The sequence below is a fragment of the Ambystoma mexicanum genome, chromosome 2q (assembly GCF_040938575.1).
Source record: "Ambystoma mexicanum isolate Mex_15411 chromosome 2q, UKY_AmexF1_1, whole genome shotgun sequence".
Lineage (NCBI taxonomy): Eukaryota > Metazoa > Chordata > Amphibia > Caudata > Ambystomatidae > Ambystoma > Ambystoma mexicanum.
This window is the reverse complement of record NC_090924.1, coordinates 894226736-894246498: the sequence shown is the minus strand read 5'-3', so window position 1 is coordinate 894246498 and position 19763 is coordinate 894226736. Positions and strand designations below refer to the sequence as shown.

At 42.9% G+C, this 19763-nt stretch overlaps 1 protein-coding gene across 12 annotated transcripts in view; it reads left to right on the top strand.

The window, feature by feature from the left end:
- The window catches only part of KIAA1217 (KIAA1217 ortholog), a 1682267-nt gene that overhangs the window by 1198588 nt on the left and 463916 nt on the right, over positions 1 to 19763 (top strand). For all 12 annotated transcript variants that reach the window (XM_069648169.1, XM_069648165.1, XM_069648167.1 and 9 more), the window contains one exon: positions 5311 to 5509. In XM_069648169.1, coding sequence (XP_069504270.1) covers positions 5311 to 5509 — 199 coding nt within the window. The remainder of the gene's footprint in view (positions 1 to 5310; positions 5510 to 19763) is intronic.

Here is a 19763-nt window from a genome sequence, read left to right as displayed (position 1 = left end):
AAATAAAGACTACGATCTAGTGACACCTTCCATTGACTAATTACTTCCTAATGCACTTTTAGAAATTGAGAACAAGATGTTGTATGATTTAGGCTCACTAAAACTGTCCAGGGGAGCTCTAAATGTATAAAGATTTTGGATCTATATGCCACTATGGCTAGCCCTTTTTTGAATCGTAGCAATGCATTGGAATTGCTATGTCAAATGCCATGCCTAGAAATAATTACCTCTCAGGACTTAGCCTTGATTGAATTACTGCATGACTCTTTTGGATTAAATTGGGTTACGATACATTTAGTCTCACCAATATAAGTCATTATGTCTCAATCTGGCATATTCCTGAATATGGGGTATGAATTCAGTACAATCTTGGCTCCAAATAGTAAGGTCCTGTAACGTGAGGGGCTTTCGGTCCTTTGTTGAGAATCCTAGGGGCATGACTTACTTGATGTCGGCAGATGTATTCCTTCTTCTGGAAACAAGGCTAATGAATGATTTCCATTTGGATGGTTATGAAATATATCAGAATTGTGCTCAAAGAAATCTTACTGGCAGGCCTTATGGTCGTCTTACTATGGGAATTGCTTCACATTTAAAGTTCACTAAATGTATGAGCAATCTGCAATGCCAGTTTGCTCAGGCTATTTGCCTCAGTGGAGCGCATCGAGATCTGACTGTGCTTCAATCTTCATAACTATTTATGCCCCCTCCTAGTGATGCAAAAACATAGATCATCATTGGCCATGTGGAAGCATTGATAGAAGCTTGGGTTACTAAACATGACAGTGATCAATGTTTCTTCATAGGAGATCTTAACTTCCATAGATTCACTGATGTGGGTACCAAGATGAAAACCTTTAAAGATTTGTATCCGGAGAGAAATTAATTGGATTTGCGGTATAAAGCCTGTGAAGAATCTGAACTAATGACAAATAGAAATTCCTGACTGGGTCTCGTCTATTCCCATCAATTGTCGCAGTTGATTGCGACTAATGACAAGGGCATTACGCATACTTGGTCAAATGGCATTAGGGAATCATGGATTGATTATGCATTCACTAATTCTGCTGGTTTCGCATGCTGCAATCATTTCTGTTTGATTCTGAATAAGTTAAGCGATCATTTAGTGGTTGAATTTAGTATATTAAATGTCATTCAGAACCAGAGAGAACGCCTGACCGGTAATGTATGGGTTAATAATGTGGGGAATGGCTTGAGATGGTCTGAGAGCAGGCTGAAGAAATTTAGTGAAAGTATGTTGAAGGAATCAATTAATAACGAACCCCCTAATTTCTATGACCTAGTACAGTATAATGACATTGTGACTTTGCATTATGATCAGTTTGTTAATAAACAATTGAATAGGATGGCGATTAAGGGCCGTAATCAGACAAAAATGTATGACTCAGTGGTGGTGCTTATAAGGAAGGAATCAAGTTCAACCATAAGGTCAATAGAGAAAACTTTAGAGATAGATTGCTACAGTCTAATTACATAAAAAAAATTAAATTTAAAAACTGGCATATATTGCATAGAGGATCTAAAACCTCTGTTCAGTGGAAGTCTATGTATGGAGCCCTTAAAGAAAGGACTCCTGTACATTTTGGCATATATTTCAAAAATACAATATCTCAAAGCTGACTAAAATAGAAATTAATCCTATTCAACGTGATAAATGGGGAGACTATATTCTGAAATTATACTATCAAGTTTATCTACCAAAAGTTAAACTAGAATGGAGTATGAGATTGAGAGGATAATTGTACGTTTAAAACCATCTAGAGCCCCGGGCCCAGTCGGGCTACCAAATGCTTTGTTTAAAAAAGAACCTAAAAAATGGGCCAGTGTTTTGATGATAATCTACTCCGAAATTCTTAGAAGTGGGTTTATACCCAAGCGTTGAAATAACGCAATCTTGTTGCCAATTCACAAAGAAGGACCTTGTGACTCCCCAACCAATTATCGCTTGTTAGCCATGCTAGATACGAGTGCCAAGATTTTTTCACAATTGTTATTATATTATATAACTGAGTGGGCAAAAGAGAACAATATACTGGAAAATCAGCAGTTCAGTTTTAGAAAAGGATGCAAGACGGTTGCAAGTCTATGGACTCTGATGTATTTTATTAGGATGACCCTTAACAATAAGAGCAACTCTCTATATATTTGCTTTATTGACTACAAAAAAGCATTCAATATAGTAAACAGACCATGCCCATGGGCAAAAATTAATAGCTGGGGGTTGCAGCCACAAATTCTTTATTTCGTGAAAAGCTTATATACGAATTCCCAGATACAGATTAGAACAAATCAGGATGGGATTTTAAGGGTATCAGGTAATATTATCCCCACCAAAAATATCACCATACGTATGGTCGTCGGGAACGGCCATAGGCGATATTTTTGGTGGGGATAATTTATGGGGTAAATGGATGGGGGGGTTGCAGGGTTGTCCCCCGCAGGTTCCATGGGTTAATATCGCCACAAAAATATGGCAAAATATTTGTATGGCAATATTATTGCCGGGATATTATCACATGGAACCATTTTAAGTGACCCAATCCGGGTTAATCATGGGTTAAAGCAGGGGAGCACGCTTTCCCCAGACTTATTTAATATGTACATGGTAGACTTGGGACATAGTTTGAAAAAATACAGAAATAATCCACCTCGGATTGACCTGCGAAAAGTATCATGGTTAATTTATGCTGACGATGTGGTGATATTGGATCAGGCTGCCCTTGGTCTACAATATAGCCTTGAAACCTTAAGTGAATTTTCCATTATAAATAGACTAGAAATTAATCTTGGCAAGACCAAGGTTATGTCGTTCAAAAAACATTGAACTAATATTAAAAAGTAAAATTGGAACATTCAGGATACATCTATACCAGAAGTTAATAAATGTATATTTGGGATTATTGAGTCACAATAATATAAATAAGGCAATATTTGCTGACACCATAATAAATAAGGCTGTGGTGAAGTTCCAGGCAGTCCGGTACTTTATACATAAAGGTTGTGGTGAGTCCACTGAAGGCCTTTTGCAGATCTATAAGGCTTTTATTGTTCCAGGTATCTTATATGCTCTGGAAATGATCAAAGCTTGAGAAATGTGAGCATATGGCCCTTGGAAACGTGCATCTGTTACTGGATGGGATTACACCAGTATAATTCTAAATCCAAATAACCGGACAAACTCAAGAATATTGCAAGTTGCTGTTTTATTATCAATTATTTAAAAGAGGGAGGATACCACTAACATCAATGGACGTACGCTCATTCTCAGCGATTTCCGCATGAAATACAATTATATACCCTTTTTGTGCGTCAGAATTACGTCATGCTACATGGCAATAATGAAAAACCTATCCAAGGTTGGGATTGGTTAATGGCACATCTAGATATACAATCATATAGGAGCTAGGTGTGTTATTGGCTGTTTGATATCAGGTGGACATCTTATGCCTACCTCTTTATAAGTGTCATTTAAGGAAAATCAGTTACACAGTGTTTCATTGGTTTCTCAAGCTATAAGGTCCTTCGATATATAGACTAATACAATTTGTTTGGCACCCTTGTGCTATGTCTGGAATATTTGGTTCAATATCCAAGACCCAGGTGCAAGTAGATAGGAAATGAAGCTGCTCTACCACCCAATTAGCCCAACATCTCCCATCACTCATGCCTTCTGCCATGAAATTATCTTTGTACTTGGCCTTGCAAAGTACTCTTGTCCTATGAATGCAACAGGAGTGAGGGCACTCACTATTGTGTGTGTGTGTGAGCGCGCACACATTCATGCGCTAGCGCACATGTACACACTAAAGTGTGTACACCTGGTCTCAGCATGCATGCACTGGTCTGAGTGAGTACCTGTGAAGGTGCGTGTGTGCATGCAGATGTGACAATGCGTACTGAGATGTGTCAGCATGCCACGCAGGTGTTACGTGTTGACAAAAAAACATGTTATGTCACTAAGTAATTAAAATGAACTGCCCTTTCCTTTTGATTGAAATTAAATGTTCCCTGGTGTGTTTTAATTTCGAAGATTGTAATAGTAATCCTCAATATGAAAAAATGTGACATCCTAGAATGGGGCCAATCGCCACCAAAAACCATGTAGAGCTGGTCTTACCAAATGTCTTATCTAGAAGCAGTTGCCATCAATTGGGCATTACGGGTCATCACATAATACTCATGTTATCAGGCAGCGGTATTTTGGTGGCGTTAAACCCCCGAAATGTGCATAAGTAACTTCTGGTCGCATTTTACTTCCAATCTACTGCTGGCAAAACATTTGTACCACTCGCGGGGCACCTGACTTTACTGAAAATGCACCAAAGGATGTGTTTTGTAGTTTTGCCACCAGCAGTAATTACCACAAACAATATTTAACACTGATGGTAATTGCATGCTGTTGAAGATAATACCAACCACCTAAATAGCTTCCATTACAGCCTGCAAAATGGTAATGACAGTGGAGCAGTCATTTACCTTAGTCAGTAGGCAAAATAAAACGTGTCTGATGATTTATTTGAATGTTAGTGAGTCTTGTAGCGCGCACTGTCGCCACTTTTGGCACTCTGGTAGATCTGCAATGGGAGGGGCTTGAGGGTTTGTTAGAGGGATTGAGAGGGAGAAGAGCAAGAGAGCTTTGATGTGCTGTTGGCAGCTTCATTTCAGAGAAACCGGTCACTGAGAGTTTGTTTTTCGGTTGGTAGCCACCAAGTGGTGTTGAGATCTGGTTGTGTATGGTTTGGTTTCATGTTTTACATTGTGTTTGAGGCAATGTTTTGCTTGGAATAAGCATAACCTCATGTGGCTAGAAAATATGACTGCAGTTTGACCAACAAGATGTTCTGTTTTTACCCTGGCACATGTTGTGTGCGTATACAGCCACACACACAACATAAATACACATACGGCACACTGACATATAGCATTGTACCACTTTTGTTAAAAGGACTGTTGATGCCAACCTCTCAAAATGCCAATCTGGACATCTGCTTGTTTTGAAAACATGATCATTAGACACCGTTTGGTATGTTACAAAAGGAGGCATTTAAACACATAGCCAAGAGAGCAGACACCCCCATTAGACCATCAGCTCCTCAGATTGAATTCAAATGCACAGTGGTGTGTAACCCACCTGTAAGAGTAGCCCCATGATGCAGGAAACGAATTACAATTCACCAGTAAGCTTTCAAGAGAGTGATGCTTTTTGTGCGAGCTTTAGTTGAGAGAGCTGCTGTATTTGATGTTTGCTCTTTGATCAGTAATTGAGATACACGCTGTGTTTGCTTGCAGGTGTCCTCTTTCTGCAGTATGGCGATGACATTAAACAGCTGAGGATGCCAAATGAAATTACCAGCACAGACACGATCCGTGCCCTGTTTGTAAGTGCCTTCCCCCAGCTCCTCACAATGAAAGTGCTGGAGTCGCCCAACGTCGCCATTTACATCAAGGATGAGAACCGAAACATTTATTATGAGCTCAATGACGTCAGGTGGGTAAATAATTGATGACATTTTTTTTCTTGCAAAATGTTCCAATTAGTAAACAGAGAATATTTTCAATTAAAAGACCAAGACATTGGAAGTCTGTGTACACACTTCTGAAAAGGTGTAGGTTGTACTCTGTTAAGCTGTTCGTGTAGTAAATGCAAAATGCCTTCATCGGACCTTACCATTTTCTGGGGTGAGACAAAATTCACTCAAATCTAACCATGTACATACGTGAACAGCCAGCTGCACCTGTTCCTTTATCTGGTTCTATTATTTACTATCAAATTCTGTGTATCGTCAATGAATCTATTTGAAAACGATTTTCATGTTGGTTTCTTCACAGACAAAAACACGGACGTTTCTATCAGCCTTATGTTTACACAATTGAAATAAACTTTTTTATCATCACTTCAAAACTAAATTCAAAACTTCGGTAGTGTTGTAAATTGTTTTCCAAAGTAAATTCTCATGACCGTCCAATTAACTTAATTAGGAACGGGTATGTTTTCATTTACTTTACCTCCATCCACTCTATTATAGAGGCGGTGATCGCGACTCTTTAGTTATTATTAAGCTGGACTTTTTTATTGGAAGATAACCTTTTCCGATACCAACACCCTTGAAGCCCTTTGACGAAACTGTACAACACTTTTCGATACAAGTAAACTTCTGACACTGAATGTTTTCTGACGTTTCGCTTGCAAAGGGGAGCAGAACTGTAGCAGCTTTAAAAAAAGTTGCATTTCCCAATGGAATCTCGCATGGGTTATGTTTTCTCTCACCTACAGCAAAATCTGCTGGACAGATTTACCCTAAACCTGAGTGAAAAGCTGGCGTCTGATTCCGCTTGCGACCTTAAATTGAATCTGTTCAGTGGTTGTTATAGAAAAATCTAAAATGTCGGTTCAAAAAGGACATAACCAAATTAGAGATATTTCAAGCTTGTAGAGTAGTATACAGATCTTGAAAGGTTGCTAAGGCCAAACCAGATTGGTTGTACCTGGTCCATGGATGGTCCATAGACCTTGACAGCAACATTTGATTGCTATGTGGTAAAAATGCAAGTTTGGAGCAGTAAAAAGGCACCAACCTATCCGCTGTGGGATTAGCCCACTAAATAGGCAGGCTTTGTTGATAGCCGCAGAGTCCTACCTATGCACTAAGCTGACCCCAAGACATTGTGCTCTAGATAAATAACCTATAGGCAGTATAGCTTGAAATACAGTTAAGTATGTAAGGCTTAACATTAGACCCAGGCACTGTACACAGGCCTTGGAGCTTGCTTTCATTACAAATTAATTCAGATTTTATTCATCTGCCAAGTAGCCAGAAGCTGACTACCCATTGCAAACTACACGTTCCCAGGATCATGTTCTAAGAATTAAATAGCCTTTGATACTTTCGAAGTCTGGAAGCAAAGCTCATGGGTGCCGGGGAAGGCAATGAATGCACAAGCATTTTATAATTCAGCAAATTAGTTTATGAAAATGGTCTACTGACGGTTTCAAAGTGTCCCATGGCGGTTTCAAATTGCCCCTTAGCACATCTCACACTGGGAAGTTGTCTGAAGAGTTCCTAAAATGCAGCATTAAGTCGGTAACTTGTCAACAGTTCAAGGCTCTTGTAGTGTCATGATCGATTGTGTTCCCATGAGAAACGGATGAGACGACCAGCGGCAGATGAATAAAGATCTGCGGGACATCTCAAATATCACAATGTTTTGGCACCATGATTTGGGAATTGTGGGCTGGACTGTGATGTCACAAAAGTGGCCACGGGTGGTGTGGTGAGGTTTGCAGGGCCCAATCATTTCAAGATAGCGTATGTCCTTGTATAGGGGAATGATACGGCTTCACCAATCAGCTTCACATAGAGGACTTTCCTAATGTTTCAAAATGTGTTGATGCTAATTAGTTTGTGTGATTATAAAAGCTTTGTTTCTTGGGGCGTATCTTTGACAGTTTTTCATGCAGTTCTGTTCCGCCTTCTGTCTGAATTTCGCTTTCCCAGCTGCATCTGACCCCAGAAAAAATTGTTACTTTGTGCCTAGTGTACACTCCTTTTAGACTACTTTTGCAAGTTGTACTGGGAATCTCCCTATTGAGCACATTTGATTTGACAATGTTTGCAATCTCCTCGTGGGGTCGGTGGATTGGTAATTTTCTTTTTCTTGGGGCGTATCTTTGACAGTTTTTCATGCAGTTCTGTTCCGCCTTCTGTTTCAATTTCGCTTTCCCAGCTGCATCTGACCCCAGAAAAAATGGTTACTTTGTGCCTAGTGTACACTCCTTTTATACTACTTTTGCAATTTGTACTGGAAATTTCTGAGGAAACCCGAAGTACAGATAAATGAACTAGAGGAATTCTGACTTCTTAGAGATGAACTGGAAATGTTTGGACACCATCTTGATCTACAAATTTAGTGATAGCTCTGTGCTAGAATAAATTGGAAAAGAGGTATGTGGTAGCCCCTGGGTTATACTCCAATTAATAGCAGGGTTAGGGGGTGCCTTAAAATGGCAGAATCTCCCTATTGAGCACATTTGATTTGACAATGTTTGCAATCTCCTCGTGGGGTCGGTGGATTGGTAATTATGGTAGTGTAGGCTAAATTCTGATAGAAGGATTTAGAAAGGCTGAATATGGTGTAGGGTAGCCAAAGAAAAAGGCTTGTGCAGGTCAGCAGCTGCAGAATCAACTCCACAACAGCAGGCATGGTGTTAAGATCCGAATTCACAGATTGAGCAGTGTCATTGTGTTTGGCACAGTGTACACTGGACATGGCCACAGAAGATACACAGTGGGTGTGTTTGATGTGCCTGGTGCATGGTCAAAGGCCATGCTATGAGCACAATATCCACTAAGGGGGGGTGGGGGTGGAGGGGGGTGGGTGTGTGTGTGTGTGTGTGTGTGTGTGTGGCTGGAGGCCTTACTGTGTGGCAACCGTGGGTCTGTTTCCATGGACCTACACACTGTGTTTAGAGGTTATGACTAGTATGCACTGTACGTATGTTGGCTGTGCCCTGGGCATGCAGAAGGCCATACCCAGGGTACATTGCCTATTGGCATGGTTGCAGGCCATACACAGTGGGCTCTGAGAGTGTGTTTGAGGTGACTGGTATGATGTCAATGGCCACACCCCAGGCACATTGTCCACTGCACATGGCCTAAGACCATACCGTGTGGGCACTGTGGGTGTATTCGTTTTGCATGAGGCAAAGCCTAAAAACATTATACATGCAAATTGTCCACCAAGCATGGACCTAGGTAACACCCACTTGGCACAGAGGTATAACTGTGGTACCCAGGGCATGGCTGAAGGCAAAGCCCCAGGGACATTTCTTATTGGGCATAACTGCAGATCATACCCTGAGGGCAGTTCGTATGAATAAAGAGATAGGTTGCTGAAGAGGTAGCGAAAAGGGATGCGTGGGGTACTACATTATGCCTGAGGTGGTATGACATGTAGCACACCTTTCTAAGTCAACAGAAAGGGAGTTAGGAGTAACTCTTATAAGCGGTCGGCGGGAAAACTACTCGCTGTCCCATCAGGGCAGAAGAGGTAGTGATCAAACACTTTGCCCATTGGGCTGTGAGAGTTATTTCAGTTTAACGAACAGTGAGACTAAAGGTGGGTTGGCGGGTGGGAACAGCCCTATGCCTATGAATAAACATGCTGGCAAGTTTTGGCACTGCTTTCATTACATACTCACACACTTTCGTACTAAGACACAAAGAGTTACACAATATCAAACTACCACAAACACATGCAAATATGGTACTGTTTGGTACTACATTGATGTTGTTGGTCCCTTTGATCCCAAATAGAGACATTCATTCCTCCACTCCATGGCACAGTTCAACATGCCAGTGGAGAAAAGAGTAGTGATGATCTTGCCTGTGTACTGTGCTCGGGTGATGCAGGAATGATGGCCATAAACCCTGTCGGCCCACCTTAGAATTTCAGAGGCATTGAAACATCAATACCCCAGGAAGCCAACTCCATGTTCACTTGAAGTACAGGCAAGACACCAGCAAAGTCGGAGGCCATCTTCCAAGATATGATGAGAACCATGGCTCAGCGAACATAGTATGGGAACCCCGAAGCCAAACAATTGAGTATTGACCCAGCACTGTTTCTATTTCCTGCTCTGGGTTTGTGGTACGTTCAGGACAAATCAGCAGTGCTGAATCCAAGCTTTTTTGCCAGTCTATTATAGGTATATTCCCTGATTTTGAACCCAGTGGGGCACTCCTGGATTACAAATCTGATCACATAATTCAGCTTTTTGTGCAGCACAATACCTGCTTAGGATGACAGGGCAGCCCTCTGGGAGGAGGAATTGATCTTACAGAAATAAGCACATGTATATGTTAAGTGTAATTAATAGACAGTGACCACATTTACACTTTGCAAGGCTAACCCATCCTGACCTTAATGGTGAAGGGATCTCTAGCTGCCTGAATTAAATACAGAACCATTATTTGATGTTGAATTGGGATCAGGATGATGGGTTGGACTTCTGATGCAGGTGGTGTTGGCTTAGGTGTGATATATTGTTTATTTGGGGAGGTCCTCTCTGAAACTGAAAGAATACTAGGGGGGATACTGAAAAGAGAGAAAAAAGTGGTGGCACTAGACTTTCCTAATGGTCCTCTTTACTGTCGGCTGGGAGCCTCCAGTCTCGTCTTGTATTGCCTGAAGTCAGTGTGGTAGGACTGTCTGAAAGCCTATCACTGTTAACACAACTGACCATGGCCTCTTTTTGGTCCAAGGAACTACTTCTGACAATGTTAACCAAGAGGATTACAGCCTCAATAATGGGTTTGGTGCCACAACTACTTTATGAAAAACAACACTTTCTGGCAGGTTTTTAGGAGTGAATGGCTGTAGGATTATCTTAAAATAGAAACAGGAACATGTTGCCTCTCAGGATCCTGAGCTATACAACTTTACTTTCCTCCCTGACATCACTTGCCAAAGGATTCCACAGTTTTGTGATGCGAGCACAGAAAGTTGCATCTCCTATGTGCCTGGCAGCTGTATGCATTATGATTTGTATAGTGTGTAATGTTCACCTGACTGGGGCCTTGTGTCGCTAGGAGAGGATAACAATGGTTTGCACTGATGAACAGGGGAAATTTCGAGCAGACAAGAATAGATACCAATTGAAATAACCAAAGACATAATAAAAAACAAGATTTGTCCAAATGGGCCACCTACCAGAGCAGCTGTATCTGATCAATAGGGCAATGGCACCTGGAAACATTGGCCTCCTGGAAGAGCCAGCAGGCATCTAGGAAGATCGCAAGATAGATCAGGCCATAGCAATGTGAGGCTCTGGAAAGGGAGTAGCTGCTCTCAGAGGATATTCCAGCCTCAATAGTCCACTACCAAATACTGCTGAGAAACTCTACAAAGTAAGCCCCAATCCTTGTGGGGAAATGATAAACATTCCTATGATGCACCATCAATCGAATGATGCCTTCTCTTCCAAAAATGACAGGTGGTCAAAGAATATTAGTTTATCTTGTGTGCCGGCACACTGTGTTGAGAAGTAGTTACACTTGGCGTCACTGAACTTTCAAATGCCCTCAGCCAGGAAAACATACACATCTTGCTAATAATCTTGGCAAGTGGAGGTGTGACAATTATCCCAAAGGGTGGAAAACTCAACAATAAATACATGTAAAATAACACTTGGACCAAGTCGACCAGTCCACTCAATGCCTGTCTCCCACGGCAACGACAACACTGGTCCCGACAGATTTTGCAGCCCTGCCCGTTGCCTTAGATATCTCCACCATTGAAATTCACGCGCCAGGACTAATCACTCCCACCAGCTCCCCGAGTCTTTGTCAAGTTAGCTGCCTCCTGCAGGACATGGTTAGCTCAGTTACTGAATCAGGGGAGTCCCCAAACCCAACTCCTGCCATAAAAAAAACTCTCCCCAGGTGGCATCCACTAAAATGCCTAGGATCGCCCACCTAAATACCAGGTCGCTTAACAACCACGCCCAAAATGTCCACAACCTCATCACCCAAGGGGACTTGGACCTGATGAGCATCACAGAAACATGGGGTACAGATTCTAGCGGTCCTATGACCAACATGGCCATTCCCATAGGTTACTCATTCTTTAGTAAGAACAGGGAATCTGGCATAGGCGGAAGGGGTAGCAATTATTTCCAAATCCGATCTCCAGCTCTTCCTGACTCCATGCGACTACATTGACTGTGAAATACCGCACCTCATGGTGACACCTACGCCTACAGTATCAATTTTATACTGTCCCCTACAAACTATTCCTTGATGAAATCACTCAATTGCTGAGCAAACGTAGCAAGTCGAACTCTATCCCTGGGTGATTTTAATTACTGGCGGGGTAACCCTGCGGACCAGAAAGGTATCAGTCTGGAAGAATCACTTCGTAATATGAAATATCAAGTAATGAATAACTAACCTACTTATAACAAAGGGAATATATTGGATCGGGTGACGGCCAGAATTGTGAACGTCCTCACCTTTATCACAACCCCCTGCATATGGTCAGACCATTACTTATTTAACTTCCTCATTGAATTTAAGACTCACACTCAGAGACCCCCAAACCCCAGCACAAGGGTTATGAGTCAGAACTTTAAAAATATCTCTTCCCTCGATATCCAATCTTGTCTGAATGCAGCCATGCTAAACACCACTGAAAATGGCCATGTTGATGTTCTGGCTGGCCACTACACTAAGTCCCTTCAGACCATTATAGATCATATTGCCCTGCTACGGTCGAAGCTTGTTAGAGTTAACCCAAGACACCAACCCTGGTTTACCCCCGGATTATCTGTTCTAAAAAAAAGCTCTAACGCTCCCTTGAGGCTAAATGATTGAATAATTGAAACTAAAAAGAACTTCTTCAATTCCAAAATAGAAGAAGCATCTAATAAGCCAGGAAAACTTTTCCAAATAGTCAAACCCTTGGAAAAACCTGCTGCTACTGCCCTCCCTCGTGAGCCCACTGCACCAGACTGCAGTATGGTCCAGGAAGCCTTCGAAACAAAAATAACCAAAGCAAGGGATCAGGTTCTCCTTGCACAGTCCAAACTGAAACCCTGAGGGCCTCGCAGACTTTCTCTAAATTCGCCCTCCGCTCCATCGAGATATCAGATATGGAGAAGCTACTTTCAGGAATTAAACCTACCTTGTGGGCAGAAAGCCCCCTTCCACCTAAAATCATCCTCTAATATAGAACCTTCTTTGCCCCCCTTCTTGACACATTTTGTCAACGCCTCCTTCTGGGACAAGCAGAGCCCCTCCACCATCAAGGCGGGTACGGTCACACCTCTCCCCAAAGAAGTAGGCCTTGACCCCAGAGATCCCACTACTAACCTCAGGCCCACAGCGAATTGTCACTTCTTTTTTGAAGATACTAGACAAATTAGCCACAACACAACTTCAATCGTATGTATAAGCCAATAACATCTTAAAGGAGGGCCCATCTGGCTTTAGACCGGCACACAGCACAGAAACGGCTTTGATTGACTTACAATCCCATATGCTAGGGGTCATGGACAATGGCAAGACGGGCCTGCTGGTCCTTTTGGACCTGTCTGCAGCTTTTGATCTGCTAGACCACCAACATCTCCTTCAAGCCCTGGAATCCATTCGTAATTGTTCCAGTGGAGCAGTTGAATGGCTTCAATATTTCCTGCTCCATCGCGTAGATACTTTCTCACACTCCGCACCCTCCTCTGTGGAGTCCCACAATGCTCCAGTCTGTCGCCAGTGCTATTTCCTATCTATATTCAGCCCCTCTGCTCTCTATTATAGAGCCTCCGCGTCTTTTTTACTAACTACGCTGATGACACAAAACTTGTGATGGAACTTAGCGGGGACCACTCCCTGGACTCTTCCAGACTACATTCATTTTTCGGACACATTGAATCTTGGATGTCCGAAATCTGGATGTGAATTAATGGAGGGAAGACAGAGCTGCTTATCTTTGGTTCTTCCCAGGCTACAGGTAAGCTCAGTGCGAAATACATCTATTTCACCATCAATAACATCAACATCCCAGCCCAACTTAAAGTTAAAACTCTGGGCATCACTTTGGAAGCCTCACTCAACTCGGATGAGTACACCGATCTGGTGACCAGAAACAGCAACTAGCACCTCTGACTTCTCGGAAATGTGAGACCTTTTCTGACTGAAAAGAATGCTGCCACCATTGGTTGTGCCACCAGCTTATCTAGTCTGGACTACTGTAATGCACTGCTTCTTGGAGCTAATAAGACCAGTCTAGAAAGATGTCAGCGAATCAAAAATTACACAGTTCGAACTATAAAAAAACATCCCATGGAAGGAACACATCTCAAAACATCAGAAATACCTGCATTGGCTGGCCATTCAGGATCGCATTAAATACAAAACCTGTACAGGTACCATCGTACACAATGCTGCCGCTTTGGCAATGCCCCTTCATACCTCAAATCTGCAATGACCCCTTAGACTCCCGGAAGACGCCTCCGTTCCTCCGACCTGGCCCTGGTCTCATGCCACCATTTAAAAAGGAAAAGGGCCTTGGTCACTCCTTCCCTGTCCGGGCTGCCCAACTGTGGAATACCCTTCCCTGGGAACTGAGACGAGAGAACAACCTGCCAAGTTTCAGGAAAAAGCTCAAGACCACACTCTTCAAGTATTAAACCCAGGAAGTCCGTGATCGCCCTTTCACCCGTTCACTGTCCCATCTATCTTTTATTGTCCTTGTGTGCATGTGCGTCCTGATGCCTGTGGGCTCCATGGTGCATTATAAATAAATAAAGTGAAGAAAAGAAACATTAAATGGTGCCCTGCAAAATGCAAAGCACTAAAGGGGGAAGCCCAGGCTTTCATAGTGGGGCAAAATGGATCCTCAAAGGACTTAGCACTGCTCTGAGCAGTGATCAAAGTGAGTGGGAACGGTCAAGAGAGGTGTTCCACTACCTTTTTTTCTGTTTACCATGCCTCTACTGTTTACAACCATATTTTGGAAGTGTGAGGCATGCCAAAATGGGGGAGGCTGTGTGGGAGACCTCAGTCAGAGCCACAGTTTTGAACCAGGGAGTCAACAGACCTGGCGGGGGTGCATTGTGTATGCAGTCAGACTAAGTCCCCTCTCTGGCAAGAGCAAGCACGCTGCACTGAAAAGTGGGAACACAATGAAGCCACCAAAGTCTTTGTACAAACCAGGAACAGGTGTATTACAGGAAGGGGAGTAAACTCATTGCCAGCAGGATATATTATACACAATGGACTGGCTAGGCACACCTACTGGCCTGGTACCCAGGGTCAGGGGAGTACTCTTGGATACAGGGGGAGGGAAACCACGAGAGAAAGAGAAGGGTTGAAGAGGGAATTGGAAAAGGGGGCTGGTAGAGATGGTGAGGGGGAAAAGAGAGAGAGGCAGACACAAAGTGGCACAGAGAGAGACACACAGAGAAAGAGAGAGACAGGGGCACAGGGAGACAGACACAGGAAGAGGGAGAGACAGGGGCACAGGGAGAGGGGACCAGTCACAGAGACACAGTGATAGGGAGTTTCAGGCGCTCAAGGAGTCAGACACAGAGACGCAGGGAGAGGGGGACAGGCACAGAGACACGGGGAGAGGAAGATACTGAGGGAGGCAGACAGCCCAGGAGTCCTACTGGTGGAAATATAGAGCAGGTTGAGAAGGAATGGAGGGGAAGGAGGTAGAGACAAGGGGAACTGTGGAAGGGACCTCCTGAGCTTTGCGGCCCCCCTTATCAGCACACCACCACCAGCAAACAAGAAAAGAGCAAGCCCAGTTCTCTCTCCACAGGTCTTAAGTACGGCTGTCGCTCCCACCCAGGAACACAACATGTGGCTGCCAGGAATACGTTTTTGTGTGGTCTCCAGGGAAGGGGAGGCAAGGCAAGTGGCCTGTTTGGTTGTTGCCAGGGGCAAGTTTGTGGTTGTCAGGGGAGGTGAGATGGGCACACATGTTCAGGTAGTTACAAGGTAGAGGACAAGTGTACTTCTAGAGCCCACCCCCACCAATTCCCAAAAAGGGGAAACTAGATTTTGTGTGAATATAATTATAGAGTGCAGGGCAGTTTGGCCCAAAGGGGAGATTAATTGCAGGACTGGGGAATGGAGGAGGTTCCCAGAAAGGGTGCAAGAGGTCAGGAGCTAGCATGGTGACTTGGGATAATTACATGGTGTGGGAAAAGTGGTTTCCCAGAGCCCTGGCCCCCATGATGGACACAACATGTTGAACTCGTTTTGCAGGGTTCAGAGAGGCTTCATGCCAAGACAAAGGGGAGATAGAAATTATAGGGTTGGGCGAGTGGGAGGAAGAGTTGAATGGGGTTCCAGGCTGCAGCTGACCAACATGTAGAACTTGTTCCTGGAGGGATAATGGCTTGGGCCCACAACCCCCTTATACAGTGCGTGCAGGGGGCACAGAGGAAAATGCATTTGGGAAAAATAAGTCACCCAGTACTTTGGAAAATGAAGTTGGGCAATTCATTGAATACAGTGGGGAAATTAAAAGTCATGTACTACATTGCAAATGAAAAGGGACATAGAAACAGACATTTCCACAATATTCACCATTCTATATAGAAGATTTGTCCATTCATGTCCCTGTGCAAGTGTACATTTGTAATATGAGCCTTAGTTACTAGACACTAGACTACTGCAATGCAGCCACAAAACGTTATTACACCTATTGCACTTCCACAGTACCACTACTTTTTTCATTACACCTCTACCACTGGCTCTGTGAGGTTAGCAGGAACTGAGAAACTGGGGTGTGGCAGCACCCTGAGGCATGATGTGGGGTCATCCATGCTTGTGCGGGATATGGGCAAGCACAGTGTATTCTCCAGCTCCAGGTTCTGCAAGCGGAATGAAAAAATGTGCCTCTGAAGAGAAACTCTTGGAGCAGAACTCCTATGTTAAATAAGATTGATGTAATCAAAAGGTGGCTGTGCACTACCCATAATCTTGTTCCCACTTGTGCGTTACTCCATTAGTGGGTTTTGTAGATCTTGATGCACTACCAAACGGGTACCTTGCAGCTCACGTTAGGACACATTTAAAATGTGCTGTTGCGTTGTGGAAATGATCCTAATGCGCCTTGCCATAGATTGGCTACTTTTGTGTCCTGCACAAGTTAGGAGCAGGACGAATATAGAATGGAACTGCATGGTGGGTTAGAATGGATTTTGGATACCACTCCTCACTTGGAGGTAGGTAGTGATGAAGTGGAAAGTACTGCACTATGTCAGGCTATGTATATGAATGTTTCTTTAGGAGCAGCCATAACATTGTCTATGATGTGGTGAATGCCAGTGATCTCAATCTGTTTTTTTTTTAATGTAATGTGCTTTGGATTACATAAAACCTTCCAGATAACAATAAAAAAAATCAATCAGTAACTACTTTCTTATATCACAAAAACACGCAATTCATCAATTCAACTTTTCACAATCCCATAGTCTATCACCATTACTGTATCTTTAAAACAGATGTCGCCTGCATATAATAGTGATTCAAAGGTATACACAAACTCACTTGCCTACCTTCCATACAACATTGACAAAAATAAAATCAGTGGCCAAGTAAAATATGTTATGTACAGATTTCTTAAAATTTCAAATTCTAATATATTGCAGTTTTGCGCATTCAATTACAATTTGTTTTTGGGGTCTTGATCATATCTTTATTTTAGTAAAATCGACATATTCCATTGCTTCGAGGGAACTTCTTACGTGCACCCAACAACTCTTCTGTTCCCCACAAATTCAAATGGAATTTCATAAACAGCCTCATTAACGCTCGATCTGGAAAGAGGCAAACATAGAGTTGTTAGGTTAAAAAAAAATTTGGATACATCTAATATACTCTCTAACCCACAAGTTGTCCCTAATATGCTCTACGTTTCTGAACCAGTCCCTTTTTTCATCTTCCTCTTTAGATCAGTTTGTTAATTGTCATGCAGGTGACATAAGTCTAAGTGTGAATCCAGATCCATAATACATTTCTGGGCACCTGCCCTCAATTTATTTAGGAAGTCCTTCTGCTTGCTTTCTAATTCCATTTGCAGAAGATAAAGTAAGTCACCTGATTTGGATTTAAGAATCTTTATGAACATTTATGTTTACCTTCTATTACCTAAAGCATGCAATGAAGTCAGACCCAATTATAATCATAGGAAACTCATGTTGGTACTCTGGGGAAGACCCAATGCTGGTCTCAGAAATTGTCCCTTCTCTTTTCTCTAGCCATCTGTTCATGTCCTTATCTCAAACTTCACTTCCATAGGGTACCATAGTGCTTATCTTTTGTAAATGCATAGTGCTTAACAGCGAACCCTCCATATTTCTTATCAAAGCCTCTCAAGGAATTCATATACAGGAAGACGTTTTTGTTTAAGTTACATTTGTGATCGAAATATACTGCCACATAATAATTAAGAGGCACCATTTCAATCAGTTCTCTCTGTGGAAACCATTTAAATCCAGGCTCCTTTTTAGTTGAATTGAAGATCATAATTTTTGTTTTGGTCATATTGTTTTTCCAGTTAATTTTGTTTTATATACTCATTAACTCTGTATAATGTTCTCTGCAGATGGATTTGTGAATGACTTAGCAAGGTTAGGTCATCAGCATAAGCGATCCACTTTACTGGACACCCCCAATTTTAGGGGGAAAGATATTTAATCTGTGTTAACAATTCTCCTAATCTGCCAGTTAAAGGTCAAACAGCATAGGTGCCAACATACACGGTTGCTTCAACCCACGCCTAATTGTTACTGCTATTAGATCCTAACCGCACTTTCCCAGTAGTGCTATCATGCAACAGGATTAGAATTTTCAGGAGGCCCTGACCTAGTCCCCACAATGCCAATTCATCCCACAAAAGACTCCAACTCGATCGAAAGCCATTGTGAGAACTAAACAATCCACAGATAATGTGGTGGATTACCACACATTGTGGCTCTTCTAGACAACGCTGTCAATACCAGACCATTTTCAAGCATGATTTAACATCTTGGAAGCGTGTCTACCATAAAGAGAATATATTCTTTTGTACTACCCATTTATTTAATTCATTTGGTAGAACTGTTGTCTGGTAACATTGTCGCTCAACCGGGAATACCCGCTAAATCCACACCAGACAAGACAAGGCCTTATGCACCTTGTGATACTCTTACAAACATCAAAATGGCTCTTTTAAACACGTGCTTGCTTAGCAAGCATGTTAACAATATACATGACTATATTGAGGAAAAAGATCTGGATGTAATGTGCATCACCAAAACTTGGCTTAACTATTCTGGTGGTCCTAAAATAAGTATGGCCACTCCTTCAGGTTACCATTTCTTTAGCAAAAATGATTAACATGGTATTGGAGGTGGTGTAGCCTTTATAGCTAAATCTAACCTCCACTTCTTAAAATCTACAATTGAGTGTGCTGGTTGTGAAATTATACGCTTGATACGTACTTCTAATGGTAACTGCTGACCTACTGCCCGCCCAATGACATTCCAGGTTTCAGTGAGGATTTAGTACACCCTCTGGTACCCATGAATAAACCTAACTGCTCCACCATCTTGCTTGGGGATTTAAATAGATGGTTAGTGTGAGACGGGCATGGTATCAAGAGACACAGGCCCTCATTACGACCCTGGCGGAAAGTGACTGACCGGAGCGCCACAGCGTAAATAGCGTTTCCGCCATTGCACGAAGGAGCAAAGTGCGGCCCATTCCGACCCATCGGGCACGAGCACCACGCCATGGCGGAAGTGCAAAGTCCGCGATGGCGGAAATGACCCCAAAACGGCCCACACCGCCGCCGTACGGCGCCCTAGGTGCTATACCGCCACCCCTCTTAGCGGTCACCGCAGTGTGCGCCTACCGGAAAGTACGGTGACCGGAAATATACGGAAACGGAAGTAAAAACATGGGCCCGGAACGGGAAACATCCCGCCGTACACCTATAAAACCACTAAAACCACACAACCACTAAAATCACTACCCTGAAACACACCCCAACCCGTCACCCACCCTAGCGAAACCAAGAAAAATGGGAAAAGTAGCGAAGAAAGCGTGCGACCGCAAGCGGCAGGTCCACTTCTCCCGTGAGGAACTCACCGTGCTAACAGAGACCCTCCAGGAGAATGCTGCCGTCGTCTTCTCCACGCAAATGACCAGAACGGCACTTGCAAACAAGAAGACCATATGGGCTCTGGTGGC